This window comes from Equus asinus, chromosome X (assembly GCF_041296235.1).
Source record: "Equus asinus isolate D_3611 breed Donkey chromosome X, EquAss-T2T_v2, whole genome shotgun sequence".
NCBI classification, from domain to species: domain Eukaryota; kingdom Metazoa; phylum Chordata; class Mammalia; order Perissodactyla; family Equidae; genus Equus; species Equus asinus.
Genome location: NC_091820.1, coordinates 30,024,800 through 30,042,674, shown reverse-complemented (window position 1 = coordinate 30,042,674; position 17,875 = coordinate 30,024,800). Strand labels below are relative to the sequence as shown.

Here is a 17,875-nt window from a genome sequence, read left to right as displayed (position 1 = left end):
AGTAAAAAGGCACCCAATGTTCCTTCTTTGATGTATACCCTTCGGCTCTAAAAATTTAGCAATCAGGGATACAATATAAAAATATACAATCAAAGAGACTTAGAGAAGATAAACATGTCCATAGACAAAACACAATATAGAAAGCCGGAGTGGTTAATGGAGCTGACATCCAAGTTCCAAAGCAGGCAGTGGGAGAGGCAAGTTCACCTCCTTTGGGATAAGAAGGACTAGAGGTCTTTCATGTGAAAAGAGGAAATGGAATCAGCCTTACTGCTTGAATCCACAGCTATGATTCCTAAAAGTAGGGTGAACAAATACTGACAACTGCTGCCTGGGGCTACAGTTCACTATGGAGCTGCCTGAGGCTCACTAACCAGTTCTGCAAATCCTTCACATCCGGACCAGGGAGGAGGCCCAAGCCCTCATTATAAGAGCTGCTCCTCAACCAAGGGCCCCAGGACATTCATGGAAGTAGCACCGTAATTTCTTGTCAGGGAGGAAGGAGCCCACAGAGTGAAAGAAAAACAATGTAAAGCAAAAAGGACGTCTCCCTTAAATAAGCCTATGATCCACCATTCTAAAATGCATGAAGAAATCTAATGCTAAGAATGACAGCCAACAAGATAAACATCAGAACAGGAATTATGTCCTGATGATGTTATTATATGGAACATTTTCACGAATGTTTTATAGTAAGCATGGCTGAGATACTCAAAGAGATAAAAACTTAACATTCAAAAATGAATAAGAAAATATTAAACAAGTAGTTAAATATATTAAAAAGGCGAATATAAAAAACTAGTTGAAATATGAGAAATAAAAAATAGACAATAAAATCGGTAGATAGGATAAACTCTAAGCAGAACATTACCAAAGAAATTATTACTGACTTGGAAGATGGCACTGAACACTTCACCTACCGCACGGCAAAGAGGTAACAGGTCAAATATGTGCATGAGACCTTAAGATTCTCACAAGATCTACTGAAATCCTTTCCACTTCAACTTCAGGCCCTGATCTCTTGAGATCTCTTTCCAGAATATAAAGAATGCAGGCGCTGGCAGAGAAGGAATATTCGATATTAGCTGAGAATTTTCTGACGTTGAAGAGCGATATAAGTGTTCAAATCGATACTGTACTTTGAGTACCCAGCAGAATGATAATGATGATGATGATAATAATAATAATAATATAACAACATAATAAATCTATTGCTGGAAACATAGAGAAAGTTTTAGGAAATCAAGAATGAAAGAAAAGCTGAAAAGCTGAAAAGAAAAGTCAGTTTACTTAGAAGTTAATAACTTGACATATAACAGATTTCTCATTATCAACAAGAAAGGCCATAGAAAATGAGGTAATAGCTTCCAAGTGCTGAGGGGAAAAATAATTATGAACTCAGAATTCTATACCCAGGAAAAGTGTAATTTGAAAGTAAAATGAAGACCTTTTTAGAAATAAAAAGACTAAAAGAAGTTGCCACAAACAAAACCTTACTTACCGATTTTGGTTAGAAGAAAGACCCTAAATGAATGACATTTTTTTTCTTTGGACAAGTATATTTCAACAGTGTGTTTACAGGGAGGTTGGACTCAAAACTTTCCCCAGGCTCCTCACACGCCCCCCTTAACCCTTTCCTTCCCAGTGGTAAATATACCACATTGTCCAGCCTGTTCTCCAGGAACTGTGCCTCGCTATGTGGTTGGCTGGCTCAGTGGGGACAAGACCCCTGACTAGTGTACCCCTATGCTGGGAGCAGGATCTAGACGTTTCTTTTATCAATTTCTCCTCAGTTTATACCACTGCCTCTTCTTCTCTCTGCTTGCTACTCTTTAAAAATGTTTGTTTTTCAGAGTTGTATCAGTGCCCCTCTTCTTTTAATATTTTACCTTAATGTGTGAACATTAGAAACACCTAAACACATGTTAAAATGTAGATTCTTGCATCTAGCCCCAAACATACTGACTGAGAATGAAGGAGAGTGAACCTTATAACTCTTCATTTTTAGCAATCAACTCAGATAATTCTAACACATACTAGAGTTTGAGAACCACTGCTTGTATAAGCTTTCTATGTGTAATATCATGTTTAGCTTTGCTTTTGACTCATAATAAGTCACCGATAAGTCTAAAAATTTCTACTAGAATCAAGCCCATGTTATAAGTTCTATATGAATATATCTACCTGCTAACTGGCCATTTCAATATAGGTGTCCTATATCTATATGTACAAAATAGTACATCCAAATTTGAACCCATCTTCTTATCCCTTTATTCCATGGAGTCCCTGAGCTGAGAAGGTGAATTACCTTAAGCTCCTCTGTTCCCACCTACATTTGTTCCCATGTTTTCTGTCATTCCCCAAACCATTTATCCTGAGCTCCAAGCACTGCTTACTTGTTCCTGGATGTGCTATGTTCCGTCACATTTGTATGCTCTGGCATATGTTCCTCCTCTAGCCTGAGAGGTCATACTCCCTTTCTATACCTGGAAGACTCCAACTCCATTAATATCCTGGTCAAATGTGACGTTTTCCTTGAGGCCTTTTCTCACTCCCCAGACATTTCCTCACCTCTGTTTCTACACCAAGGTCTCAATCACAGCACTTTCCATATTGCCTGGAAACTACCTGCTTACACTTGTCTTTCCAACCCAGGGAGCACTTGCAGGAAAGGTCTGATCAGGGCTCACTTGATTTTATGTCAAGGTTGAGTACAGAACATAACTTGGAGCAGGACTTAACATCTGTTTATTAGGTAAGGGCATAAACACATGAGTGAATTAATACATATTTGACCAAGGTTTAAAGAATTCACAATAAAATTCTAAATCAGCATATGTAATTTTTAAATGTACAGTGTCAGCTTCATGTGGAACTTTCAGATTCCCAGAAAACTCTTATCTTTCATTCTACAGGAAAGTCACATACTAATGAGCAAATCGTGATCCTCAAATAAGAACCCCCAAGCAAAACCTCTTACTGATTTTTCAGACTCCTTTTCAAATATGAAGCTATAAACATCAACACAATAAAGCATAGTCCTTATTCTCTGAGAGTTAAGGAAGAAGTCTGTAGACATTATTAGACCTTTTTCTGGTTACTCCCCATGTGACTGCTCTGTCTAAATTGATTTGATGCCCTTTGATTTTAAAAGCCATTGACATTCACAAGTGCTGGACTAAGAAATATTCTGAAGTATACAATGCATTAGTTTCCTCCTCCTGCATCCTTTTCTGACAGCTTTGGATTCTTAGAATTTTCTTCACTATTCAGTTTTGTCTACTTGAGTTGCCCCCACCTCATTTTCATTCGGACAAATAGCACACTGACATTTCAAATTACAGACGCCTCTTCTGAAGAAGGTAATACCCAGAATAAAATTTGAAACATAACAACCTAGCATCAAAATTTTAAGCATTTTTGAAATATTCACAACATGAAATAGTTACTAGCATGTCTCCCAATATCTCATCCTCACTCCCGTCTCTGATGAAGAAAAGTCAAATCCAAATGCACTCCGTTCTGGGTACCTTAATTTCAAGTATTGGAGCATTCCAGATTGGAGAGCAATTGTGATTCTCAGAAGGCTTAATATAAAAAGGTATAAGATTATTTAAATATTGTGCATTACCGTAAACACCAAAACATCAAAGCAATTAGATCTTTAGAGATCTAATGTACTTAGGTACATTATGGCAAATGTGATTTTACTTTCCTAAGGATTTCGAGAGGTCTTCTGAAGGCTTTGAGAGAAATATACTCAGAGACTGACCACCCTGCCGCCCCCTACATACACAGTACAGCAGAGGAAAGGACAGACAAATGCTCTGTCTCTGTACTCAAAGAAACATCTTTAGAGGGCCAGAGAACAAGAAGGGCTTTTAGAGATTCACAGAATTTTAGCTCTTATCCTTTCTAGGGATGGCAAATCTAGGGTACATGGGCCTCCACTCTCCTCTACTTCAATCACTGCAGACAAGAATAATTGATCCCACAGATGTGTCCCCAGAATTCTACTTAACACCATGTGGAGAAATTATGATCAACCCATTCGCAGTGGTTCCTATAGGCCAAGAAAGGTTGCCAAACTTTTTCTATAAAGTACCAGAGGGTAAATATTTTAAGCTTTGCAGCTATATGCTTTCTGTCCACTCAACTTTGCTGTTAGAGCATAAAAGCAGCCACTGACAATACAGAAAGAAATGACTGTGGCTGTGTTCTCATAAAACTTTATTTATAGACAATGAAATTTAAATTTTATGTAATTTTCTTGTGTCACTCAATAGTCTTCCATTGATTTGTTCCACCATTTAAAAATATAAAAATCCTTACTTACCAGTAGGCTGTATAAAAATAGGCGGCAGATTAGGTTTGGCCCACGGGCTATAGTTTGCCAACTCTTGTCCTACTACAGTTCTTTTATTTTGCACACAAGGAAACAGGATACAAAAAAGTTAAGCCACTTGCTTAAAATCATGTGAATGATTCGTGGCAGAGCCAGTCATTTTGTGTCAAATTGTCTTAAAGATGGTCCACATTAGCTGTTTATTATATTTCCGCTCAATGATAAGTACTAAGCAACATATTTTCCTTTACTTTCAGAAAATGAACTTTTCCCTGGATCATTTTGAAATATACCTTTATTATTTAAAGACTCACTATAGGAGCATATGGCCTACGTACACTTCTGTGCATGGATTTTTAAGTTGAAATCATTTTTCAGTTTTACTACAAATGTACTCTTGTACTTTAAAAATAAAACGATCTCAATATTTGCAACCCAGTATTTGCATTTTAAAACATACACACAACTCAGAAATTAGGTATAACATATTCAGAGAATAGATTTAGTCAATGTTTTAAAAAATATAGAAGGCCTATTATAATTGAAACATTATTCCTCAGAAACATTCCAAAAGATGAAATAGCATTCATGAAAATCCGTCCAATTCTACTTAAGACCAAGAAATATTTTGGAAAAAATGATTTTTTATTTATTCTTCAACATCAAAGGAGCACCCTTGATGGTAGAGGACACCCCTGTCCTTATGAGTTTAGCATTTTCACGGATAAAATTGGTCTGCTGAACTGGCTTGCTGTCAAAAATCTTGTTAGTAGTGTCAACTTTGGCTTTTACATTCTTTGGTGGCTCGGTAGCTTGAGGCAACCCATTGACATTGTACAACTGGTACATATTTTCTGTCTGGAAACAGAGAGGGAGAGATTTTATATGAAATATCCGGGGACTGAGAAACACGTAGAAAAAAGTTTACGAAATTAACACTTTCTCTCTTCCGCATGTAAGGTACAGGAAAGATACAAAACTGAAACTGCATCGTTCACTAAAAAGTTTCTCACAGTTAGAGGTCTGCCCTGTGGGTGAACTAAGCATCCATCTGATCTAAGAGGAAGCCATCTCTTTGGTTTGTATGAAACTGTTGCCCAGCGTGAACTGTAACTAATGGAAACAATACCTTGCAAGATAAACTTTCCCATGAGAACTCAAGTGTGGCCATAGAACCGACTGATAAAATACATCCATCTTCTGTTTTTTAGATTATGAAAGTACATAATTAATACAACAGCTTGAAATTACTGAGCATGGGGTAAAATCACTAATGAGAATCATAATCTAAATCCAAGTCAGTACAACTTATACAGGGATTTATTTAAAAATCTTTCATTTCTTGTGCATATATGCACAGGGTGGCAATATTGAATTAGGTAGTCTAGCATTTTCTGAATGTTTATGTTCATACTTAAATCCTGTGGCTCTTGCAGAATTTCCTGACGCTCCCTGTGTTTTTCTAGGCCTTCTTTCTCACAGTGAGATTTGTATACCATGTATGTGCAGAAAACTCATTCAGGATAAGTCCAGGCCAAGTGAATATTGCAGTAACATCAGGGTTTATCATGTAGTGTTATCTATCAAAGAATGTTAAGTGTAGGAATTTCTTGCACATCTAGAATGGTCCTATTTTAATCATAACTGGCCCTTCTATCCAGTGTTCATGGTAATTCAGTATTCAGAATCAATGAGTTATAGTGGAACAAACCAAGAACCACACTAGAACTGGGTTAAATAACATTTTACTTCATATAAGAATGTTTAATTTGAAAAACAAAGCTTCATTTTGGTGACTGTGCATATGTCATTGTAAATTTTTACATTACAAGTGACCCATTTCACAAATACAAATGCGAGAGTTACATAAAGGGACTTGCTCTCCTGCCTGACACTTAGTGAGTACACAAGGAGTGAGCTACACGAAGGGATGTACACTCTGATCTGAAACCTAGTGGGTACAAATGGGAACTACATGTAGGGATTTGTACCTGTGCCTGACACATCGCCAAGACTCTTTGAAAATAATTACCTATAAACACACTATTTGTAAAGTCCTAAATGTTACTGTGTGCATTTCAATTAAGATTCAAATAATTTTGCAATAAGTGATGCTGAGTGTGTGTATATATATTTGTATATTCTTTTTTTTTTTTTTGAGGAAGATTAGCCATGAGCTGACATCTGCTGCCAATCCTCCTCTTTTTTGCTGAGGAAGACTGGCCCTGAGCTAACATCCGTGCCCATCTTCCTCTACTTTATATGCGGGACGCCTGCCACAGCATGGCTTGACAAGCAGTGTGTAGGTCCACACCCAGGATCCGAACCAAAGAACCCTGGGCCCGCCGAAGCAGAATGTGTGAACTTTACCATTGCACCACCTGGCTGGCCCTATATATTCTTAAATATATATAATCCAAATATAAGATATATTTGTAAGAAGTTCTTCGTGTCCTTTCTTCCAACAATCTATATGGTAATAAGAATATGTTTATTTTATAAAGATTAAATATTACAGCTCTTATATCTATAGTTAACTTTCCTCAATCAAATTGTGAATAAAAACAATTATTTATGTTTTCAAAAACATTTCAAAGACCTAGCTCTATATCTTCTACACTCAATCTCCTTTTGAAAATATAAATAAAAAAGGAGTTAAAATAATACAGGAATAAGTCAATAACTCCATGTCACTAACGCCTCATAGAATCACTGTGTTGATTTTTACAAAAGAATCCCAAATTGACAATTATACTCCTCAAATATTTATTTAAAGAAATATTAAAAAAGAACTACTTGTTAAACAGATAACATTTCCATATTTAGGTAATGTCCCTCTAGTCTGAAAAAGGATCAGCCAAAGCCAAAGACCCCGGAGAATAAATGCCCAAAGCTTTGTTTTAAAGAGCACATTCTTATGAATGGAAACAACTGATAATCCACTAGCAGATGTGGTCTGTGCCCACCGACATCCCTCAGCTGTTTCCATTTCACTGCTTGCCCCAACTTCCATTTGCCAGTATCTGCACCTCTTTGACTTAGAGTTTTTCAGAAACTCCAGAAAGCTTTTCTGCTTCCAGGGAATTAACAATCCCTGGGAGCATTCCTCAATCAATGATTGAACAGTGGCAGTTGGCATATAAACACCCAAACCCCCGGCCCCCTCGGGTGTGAATATTCTAGGGGTGCATTCCACACTATTTCTCAGAGAACTCCCAAGGGATTGAATTCCAGGTGCCCACTGTGGTAGCTGCCTCGATGAAGCACCCTTTCTGGGTTTCCATTCCCTCTCTGTCTCATATCCTGGCTTCTCTATCTCTGTTTCTTGAGACCACATAGCAAATACGCTACTTGGACTTGAATTCTCATTTCAGCATCTGCTTATGAGGAAATACAAACCAAGATATATTTATATTGATAATGCCATTTCCCACAGTTTCATGACAATGACCAATTCCTTTAAAAGCAATGCATTTACATACATGTTACTCATGTCCGGTTATGTCTCTAGAGATAACAGGTCCGTCTATATATACAGACGGTCCCTTCTTATGATTTCTTTTACTTTTCGGTGGTGTGAAAGCAATACGCATTCAGTAGAAACCATACTTCCGGTTTTGAATTTTGGTCTTTTCCTGGTCTAGTGATATGCTATACGATACTCTCTTGTGATTTGATTCTGGGCAGCAGCAGCGAGAGCAGCTCCCAGGCAGCCCTGCCATCACCAGGGTGAACAACTAATACACTTACAACCATTCTGTACTCATACCACTGTTCTGTTTTTCACTTTCAGTACAGAATTCCATACATTACAGGAGACATTTAATGTTTTATTATAAAATAAGCTTTGCGTTAGATGATTTTGCCCAACTGTGGGCTAATGTAAGTGTTCTGAGCATGTTTAAGGTAGACAAGGCTAAGCTATGATTTTCAGTAGGTTAGGTGTATTAAATGCATTTTCGACTTAAGATATTTTCAACTTAGGATGGGTTTATTGGGACCTAACCCCATTGCAAGTCAAGGAAGATCTAGAAATATTACTTTTGTACAAGCATTATATGTTTTATATTGGATAATTCTGATGGTACTCACATTTTTATATAAACTATTTAAGATTTATCATGTCCACCACGGAAAGTTGAGTGGACTATCTACTCTCTTTGAGTAGCACCGCGTTTTTTAACAGTCTGATCAAGTTAACTTAAGTCTTTCTAAGCCAGTGCCACATACCTTGTTTAATAGTGAGGGAAAGGCAGTTTTAATCACTCTAAACATGGTTTAATTGAAAGGGAAATTACGAAGCTTGCTAATGTGATTGTTGAAGTTCGTGTAGGCTAATATTTAACTAAACTATTCTTAAAAATCCTCATTCTTACTTCCAAGTAAAGCACAATGAAGATCATGTTTCATTTATGTTACAGGTATTAATTGACAATGCATAAAATCAATATTTTTAAAAAGATGATAATATAAACAATAATTTTCATTTAGATAATGAATTACCTTTTAAATTCTTCACTTTTATCATGTGAGACATCACAGTGTTGTCATGAGCAGGGTTTTGAGTAAGACAATGTTTGAACCATGATTTCAAAATCATTGATTTGATATATGCAGTAACTTTTGTGAATCTCAAAAGCATTATACTTAGCATAACAAGCCAGTCTTAAAAGGTGACATAGAGTATGGTTCCATTTATATAATATTCTAGAAATTATAAAATCATGGAGATGGAGAAAAGATTAATGGTTGCCAGGGATAGAGAGGGAGTTACAGTGTTGGACACGACTATAAAAGGTTAGCATGACACAGTTCCTCCGTGGCAATGGAAGAGTTGTGTAGCTCAGTTGTGACTGTAGCCATATACATCTATACATGGGTTCAAATTGCCTAAAACCACACACACGCACACACACACACATGCACACGCACAAATACGTGTGAAAAATGCTAAAAATGGAATAAGGTCTCTAGCCTAGTTACCAGTATTTTATCAATGGCAATTTCCTTGTTTTGATATTTTACTACAGCTATAAAAGATGTCACCATTGGGAGAAGATGGGAGAAGGAGTCACAGAACTCTATGTACTATTTTTGCAATTTCCTTTAAGTCTATACAGATTTTTTTAAGTTAAGAAATATGAGATTTATGAGTCAATTGGAAATTTGAACACTAAACGAATATTTGATAAGTGCTGATATTAAGGAATTATTTTTCGATGTGATAATGGTATCATGGTTATGATTTTTATCTTTTAGAGATTAATAGGAAATATTTGCAGATAATAGGGTGTCTGGGGTTTTCTTAAAAATAATATGGAAAGTGGGGAAAGGGGTGGGAATAGAGCTGAAGAAGGATTGGCCGTGAGTTGCTAAGTGTTCATACCGGATGATGAGTACATGGAGGTAAATTATTCTATTTCTACACATATTTGGAATTTTCTATAATAAAAATAGAATCAACAAAATAGTGACAAACACATTTCAATCTCAATTTTCCCCACATAAGCTTTATCAAACTGTACTACTTCAGATTAAATGAAAATGTCATCTTCTCAGTTGATCCCATATACCAACTTATTCGCTCACAGAAACCCCTCAATTCTGCTGTCAGTGATTTAATTGTCAAATCTACATAGGGAAACCAGGCAGATTTTGTTGCTAGAGCTTCTTAAGTAGTCAATTTCAGAAATGTCTACTGTATGCTAAATAAAATGAACACCAGTTTAATTTGTAAATCTATTTTTAAAGATGTCGTTTTATCCCCTTAGAGTAAAATATAATTATTTCTTGAGAGGCAGGTTCAACAATATGATCACTTTGAATCGAGTATCAATGCAGCAAAAGGATATGTACAGCAAGGCTCCAGAGGCTCTACATTTTCATTACTTGGGTTATAAGGACTCTCAGAAAGATGAAAAATATAAATAATTTTTGCAAGCAATATTCAACATTATTCCTTTTCTCTATTCATTAAGACAGTAACAACACATTTGTCTGCCCGTGGCACTGCCTAATTAGTGTCTTATTTAGAAGTCTAGTAATCACTTTAGCATCAAGTAGTTGTGTCTTGAAACATGACCACACATCCTTTGTGCCTGTGCTACTGAAAATAGACAGTGGCAATAGATATCTTTTCAGAAATAATTTGAAAGTTGCCTTTAGCTGAAAAGTTCTGAGTAGAATAGATTTGTGAAATTTTATGGAGAAATTTTGCTTACCAGATAAATTTTCAAAATTTTTTTGATCTTATTTATTTAACTTTAAATAAAATGATCACTTTACCATCTTTTATATTAATGGCCCATTTTACATTGTGCTTTTTTCAATTCAAAATAAATTTTATCTTCTATTTAATTTTATTCATTTTAGACTTTAACATTTTGACAATACCTTACGCCTTAAATCATAGGTTCCAAAATCTCTACCTCAAATCACCTAAAGTCTTTGACTAGGTTATTATGGAAAATAAAATGTGAGGGGCCGGCCCGGTGGCACAGCAGTTAAGTTCGCACGTTCCGCTTCTCGGCGGCCCGGGGTTCGCCGCTTCGGATCCCGGGTGCAGACGTGGCACCACTTGGCATGCCATGCTGTGGTAGGCGTCCTACATGGAAAGTAGAGGAAGATGGGTATGATGTTAGCTCAGGGCCAGGCTTCCTCAGCAAAAAGAGGAGGACTGGCAGTAGTTAGCTCAGGGCTAATCTTCCTCAAAAAATAAAAAAAATAAAAATAAAAAATAAATAAAAAAAGAAAATAATATGTGAATATACAAATCACTTTACAGTAATTATTTCTCTCTTCCATATTTCCTTAATATGGAAGAGGTAAATAATTTCTTACTTTCCACTGGTGATGACAAATTTTTGTCATATTTCATATTTTGAAAGTTCTTTACTGGACAAAAAGAAATTAAAACAAGACAGAGCAGTTGAAACATGTTGACTTTTCCAAGATAATGTTGATATTCTTTACCTGCGATCATTGGGTGAAACCTTTTCTCCCTAATTCATTTAACGCTTTTAGTAACATCAAACATCCTTAACTATTGCTTTTACAGAACTCACCTGTACTACTAAATTTGCTTTGTATTTCTTACTGTACATTTGCGGTTTAAATCCCACAGTGATGACAGTTCCTCTAGTGTTAAAAGGAAGAAGTTCTCCAACCTGAGGTTTTACAAAAAACTCAGGATCACTGCCAGGTAGGAAGTATGCAGTGAATGACTCAGGATGTCTGGAAAAAAATATAAATATCAACCTTTAAATTTTATTATTACTCCATTCTCTTGGTGAGAACTTGATAGAGTTTATATCCGGTTGCATTGGACTACTGTTAAACGTTAATGCTTCTATGCAGCTGTGAGTCTGATATTTGTTACTTTATGGAAGGCCTACAGAATAATAGTGAGGAGGCATTTTTAAAATTACTAAAGAGTGTAATTCTCCCCAGGGTAACAAAATGGAATCTTAAAGATTTTGTCAATCACATCTTATATTTACAGTCTACAAAGAATAAAATGCTGTCTCTATAAAAATTGGAAGAACTCGATGTCCCAAATGAAAATTCAATCATTTATAAATAAATTCATATCTAAAATGCCTGATCACAAAAGCTATCATAAAGCCTTTGTTTTTACTACTATTCCAATGTGATATTTGCTCACTCTCCTTTAGCTTTCCAATTGCTAAGTCAGGTGAAAGAACTTTAGGTTCATTAAAGATTCAAGTAACCATCTTCATGTCAAAGATTATTATATTTGAGGTGAAGACTGTGAAAGCTGAGGAACTTCTTAGTAGAATAGAGCAGGAGAGAGGCACAGTACATGGGAGGCTGTAGGTGAGGAATTTAAAATCCAACTGACAGGGAAGATGCAGGTAGAAGGTAAAGAACAGTTTCCTAGAACAGATCCAACTGAAATGATACCAAGCATCTTTTCTGACCACAACAGTCTGAAACCAGAAATCAACTACAGGAAGAAAATCAGAAAAGACACAAATATACGAAGATTAAACAAAATGCTACTGGAACAACGATTGGTTCAATGAAGAAATCAAAGGAGAAACCCAAAAATACTTGGAGACAAATGAAAATAAAAATACAACATTCCAAAAATTTATGGGATACAGCAAAAGTGGTTCAAAGAGGGAAGTTTATAGCAATACAAGGTTCCCTCAACAAATAAGAAAAATCTCAAATACACACTCTGACAGTGCACCTAAAGGAACTGGAAAAAGAAGAACAAACAAAGCCGCAAATCAGTAGAAGGAAGGAAATAATAAAAATCAGGGTGGAGATAAATGAAATAGAGACTAAAAAAAAAAAAAATAGAAAAAATACCAATGAAACAAAGAGCTAGTTCTTTGAAAAGATAAACAAAATTGACAAATCTTTAGCTAGACTCACCAAAAAAAAGAGAGAGAAAGCTCAAATGAAACCAGAAATGAAAGACAAGAAATTACAATGGACACCTCAGAAATACAAAAGATTATAAGAGAATACTACAAAACGCTATACACCAACAAATTGAATAATCTAGAAAAAATGAATAAATTCTTAGATTCATACAACCTTCCAAAACCGAATCAAGAAGAAATAGAGAATTTGAATAGACCAATCCCTGGTAAGGAGATCAAAATAGTAATCAAAAAATTCCCCAAAATAAAAGTCCAGGACCAGACAGCTTCCCTGGTGAATTCTACCAAACATTCAAAGAAAACTTAATACCTATCCTTCTCAAACTCTTCAAAAAACTGAAGAGGAGGGGAAGCTTCCTAACTCATTCTATGAAGCTAACATTACCCTGATACCAAAACCAGAGAAGGACAACACAAAGAAAGAAAATTCCAGGCCAATATTACTGATGAACATCGATGCAAAATCCTCAACAAAATACTAGCAACTCAAATACAACAATACATTAAAAAGATCATACACCATGATCAGATGTGATTTATTCCAGGGATGCAGGGATGGTACAACATCTGCAAAACAATCAATGTGATACACCACATTAACAAAATGAAGAATAAAAATCACATGATCATCTCAATAGATGCAGAGAAAGCATTTGATAAGATATAGCATACATTTATGATAAAAACTCTGAATAATCAGTAGCATTTCTATACTCTAACAACGAACTAACAGAAAAAGAGCTCAAGAACTCAATCCCATTCACAATCGCAACAAAAAGAATAGAATACCTTGGGGTGAATTTAGCCAAGGAAGTGAAAGACCTATACAACGAAAACTACAAGACTTTCCTGAAAGAAATTGATGACGACATAAAGAGATGGAAAGACATTCCATGCACATGGATTGGAAGAATAAACATAGTTAAAATGTCCATACTACCTAAAGCAATCTACAGATTCAATGCTATCCCAATCAGAATCCCAATGATATTCTTTACAGAAATAGAACAAAGAATCCTAAAATTCATATGGGGCAACAAAAGACCCCGAATTGCTAAAGCAATCCTGAGAAAAAAGAACAAAGCTGCAGGCATCACAATCCCTGACTTCAAAGCATACTACAAAGCTACAGTAGTCAAAACAGCATGGTACTGGCACAAAAACAGGTGCACAGATCAATGGAACAGAATTGAAAGCCCAGAGATAAAACCACACATCTATGGACAGCTAATCTTCAACAAAGGAGCTGAGGGCCTGCAATGGAGAAAAGAAAGTCTCTTCAACAAATGGTGCTGGGAAAACTGGATAGCCACATGCAAAAGGATGAAAATTGACCATTCTTTATCACCATTCACAAAAATAAACTCAAAATGGATCAAAGACCTAAAGATTAGAACTGAAACAATGTCTTCTAGAAGAGAATATAGGCAGTACACTCTTTGACATCAGCATCAAAAGAATCTTTTTGTACACCATAACTCCTCAGACGAGGGAAACAATAGAAAGAATAAACAAAGGGGACTTCATCAGACTAAAGAGCTTCTTCAAGGCAAGGGAAAACAGGATTGAAACAAAAAGAACCCCACTAGTTGGGAAAAAATATTTACAAGTTATATATCAAAGGGTTAATCTCCATAATATATAAAGAACTCACACAGCTCAACAACAAAAAATCAAACAACCTGATCAAAAAATGGCCAGGGGACATGAACAGACATTCCTCCAAAGAAGATATAAGGATGGCAAATAGACACATGAAAAGATGCTCAGCATCACTAATCATCAGGGAAATGCAAATCAAAACTATACCAAGATATCACCTTACACCTGTTAGAATGGCAAAAATAACCAAAACAAAAAGTGACAAATGTTGGAGAGGTTGTGGAGAAAAAGGAACCCTCATACACTGTTGGTGGGAATGCAAACTGGTGCAGCCACTATGGAAAACAGTATGGAGATTTCTCAAAAAATTAAAAATTGAAATACCATATGACCCAGCCATCCCACTACTGGGTATCTCTCCAAAGAACTTGAAATCAGCAATTCCAAAAGTTCCATGCACCCCTATGTTCATCGCAGCATTATTTACAATAGCCAAGACGTGGAAGCAACCTAAGTGCCCATCAACTGATGATTGGATAAAGAAGATATGGTATATATATACACAATGGAATACTACTCAGCCATAAAAAAGGACAAAATCATCCCATTCACAACAACATGGATGGACCTTGAAGGTATTATGTTAAGTGAAATAAGCCAGATAGAGAAAGACGAACTCTGTATGACTCCACTCATAGGTGGAAGTTAACATATAGACAAAGAGAACTGATTGGTGGTTACCAGGGGAAAGCGGGGGTTGGGGGAGGGCACAAAGGTGAAAGGTGCACCTACAACATGACTAACAATAATGTACAACTGAAATTTCACAAGGTTGTAAACTATCATAATCTTAATAAAAAGTTAAAAAAAAAAAACCTCTGAATAAAATGGGTATAGAAGGAAAGTATCTCAACATAATAAAGGTCATATAGAACAAAGCCACAGCTAATATCATACTCAATGGAGAAAAACTGAAAGCTATCCCTCTAAGAACAGGAACGAGACAAGGATGCCCACTTCAGCGCTCTTATTTAACATAGTATTAGAACTCCTAACCAGAGCAATCAGGTAAGAAAAAGAAATAAAAGGGATCCAAAATGGAAAGGAAGAAGTGAAACGGTCACTATTTGCAGATAACTTGATTTAGTATATATAGAAAACCCCAAAGAATCCACCAAAAAGCTGTTAGAAATAATAAATGAATATGGTAAAGTTGCCGGATACAAAATCAACATAGAAAAATCAGTTGCATTTCTATACACTAACAACAAAGTAGCAGAAAGAGAAATTAAGAATACAATCCCATTTACAATTACAACAAAAAGAATAAAATACCTAGGAATAAATTTAACCAAGGAGGTGAAAGACCTGTACACTGAAAACTATAAACCATTGTTGAAAGAAATAGAAGACACAAAGAAATAGAAAGATATTCCATGCTCTTGGATTGGAAGAATTAACATAGTTAAAATGTCCATACTTCCTAAAGCAATCTTCAGATTCAATGCAATCCCCATCAAAGTTCCAATGACACTTTTCACAGAAATAGAACAAAGAATCCTAAAATTTATATGGAACAAAAGACACTGAATAGCCAAAGGAATCCTGAGAAAAAAGAACAAAGCTGGAGGTATCACACTCCCTGATTTCAAAATATACTACAAAGCCATAGTAATCAAAACAGTATTGTACTGGCACAAAAACAGACAGATAAATCAGTGGAACAGAATTGAGAGCCAAGAAATAAACCCACACATGTATGGACAGCTAATTTTCAACAAGGGAACATACAAGAACATACAATGGAGAAAGGAGGGTTTCTTCAATAAATGGTGTTGGGAAAACTGGACAGCCACATGCAAATGAATGAAAGTAGGCCATTATCTTACACCATACACAGAAATTAACTCAAAGTGGATTAAAGACTTGATTGTAAGACGTGAAACCATGAAACTTATAGAACTTCTAGATGAGACAGTATGCTCATCATCATTGGTCTTAGCAGAATATTTTCAAATACCATGTCTGACCAGGCAAGGGAAACAAAAGAAAAAATAAACAAATGGGACTACATCAAACTAAAAGCCTTCTGCAGAGCAAAGAAGACCATCAACAAAACAAAAAGACAGCCAAACAACTGGGAGAAGATATTTGCAAACCTAATATCTGATAAGACGTTAATATCCAAAATATATAAAGAACTCACACATCTCAACAACAAAAAACCTAACAATCCAACTACAAAATAGGCAAAAGATCTGAGCAGACATTTCTCCAAAGAAGATATACAGATGGCCAACAGGCATATGAAAACATGTTCAGCATCACTAATTATTAGGGAAATGCAAACCAAAACTACAACGAGATATCACCTCACACCCATCAGAATGGCTATAATTAACAAGACAAGAAATAACAAGTGTTGGAGAGGATGTGGAGAGAAGGGAACTCTCATACACTGCTGGTGGGAGTGAAAACTGGTTCAATCTCTATGGAAAACAGTATGGAGCTTCCACAAAAAATTAAGAATAGAACTACCATACGATCCAGCTATTCCACTGCTGCATATTTTTCCAAAGAACACAAAAACATGAATGCTTAAAGATATATGCACCCCTATGCTCACTGCAGCATTATTTACAATAGCCAAGACTTGGAAGCAACCTAGGTGCCCATCAAGGGACAAAAGGATAAAGAAGATGTGGTATATATAAACAGTGGAATACTACTCAGCCATAAAAAGGATAAATCTGGCCATTTGTGACAACATGGATGGACCTTGAGAGTATTATGCTGAGCAAAATAAGTCAGAGGGAGAAAGTCAAATACTGTTTGATCTCATTCATAAACAGGAGGTAAAAACAACAACAAATAAACACATAGAGACAGAGATTGGATTGGTTGTTACCAAAGGGGAAAGGGGGAGGGAGGAGGGCGAAAGGGGCAGGTAGGCACTTGTCTATGGTGATGGCTGGTAATTAGTCTTTGGGTGGTGAACATGATGTAATCTACACAGAAATCTAAATAGAATGATACACACTTGAAGTTTATATAATGTTATAACCCAATGTTACTTCAATAAAAAAAATAAAGTTTCATAATCTACCCCCCAAAATAAATAAATAAATAAACTTAGGTAAATTGCACTTAAAAAAAAAAAGAGATCCCCCAACAATCCCCCACTGCATACTGTGAAGATATAAATCTTTTCCAAAAGATTGTTACTTAGTCTGATAATTTTATAGAAGAATTGCAAAAATATAGTTGCTTTACTCATTTCCTGACCCAAATGAGTTTAGTCCTATGACTACAAAAATAATTTATTAATCGTGTCACTCATATATTAAAACTTCTCTAAATATTAGCTATTACTTCAAAGTACAATCTTGTGGTTTAAGCTGTTTGCCACATATACTATAAACCTACTGGAAGTATTTTTTTAAACCATTAACAAAGCTGCTGCTTTAACATAAAGCAATATTTATATCCTTTCCTTTAATGAAGAAAAACAGTA

General features: G+C 35.7%; 1 protein-coding gene across 1 annotated transcript in view; it reads right to left on the bottom strand.

Annotated features, from left to right (window-relative positions):
* Window positions 1-789: 789 nt before the first annotated feature.
* Window positions 790-17,875, bottom strand: part of CFAP47 (cilia and flagella associated protein 47) — a 423,199-nt gene continuing 406,113 nt past the window's right edge. The window contains exons 63-64 of the mRNA XM_070502678.1: window positions 11,410-11,578; window positions 790-5,203 (exon numbers count right to left, since the gene is read on the bottom strand). Coding sequence (XP_070358779.1) covers window positions 4,991-5,203; window positions 11,410-11,578 — 382 coding nt within the window. The 3' untranslated portion in view covers window positions 790-4,990. The remainder of the gene's footprint in view (window positions 5,204-11,409; window positions 11,579-17,875) is intronic.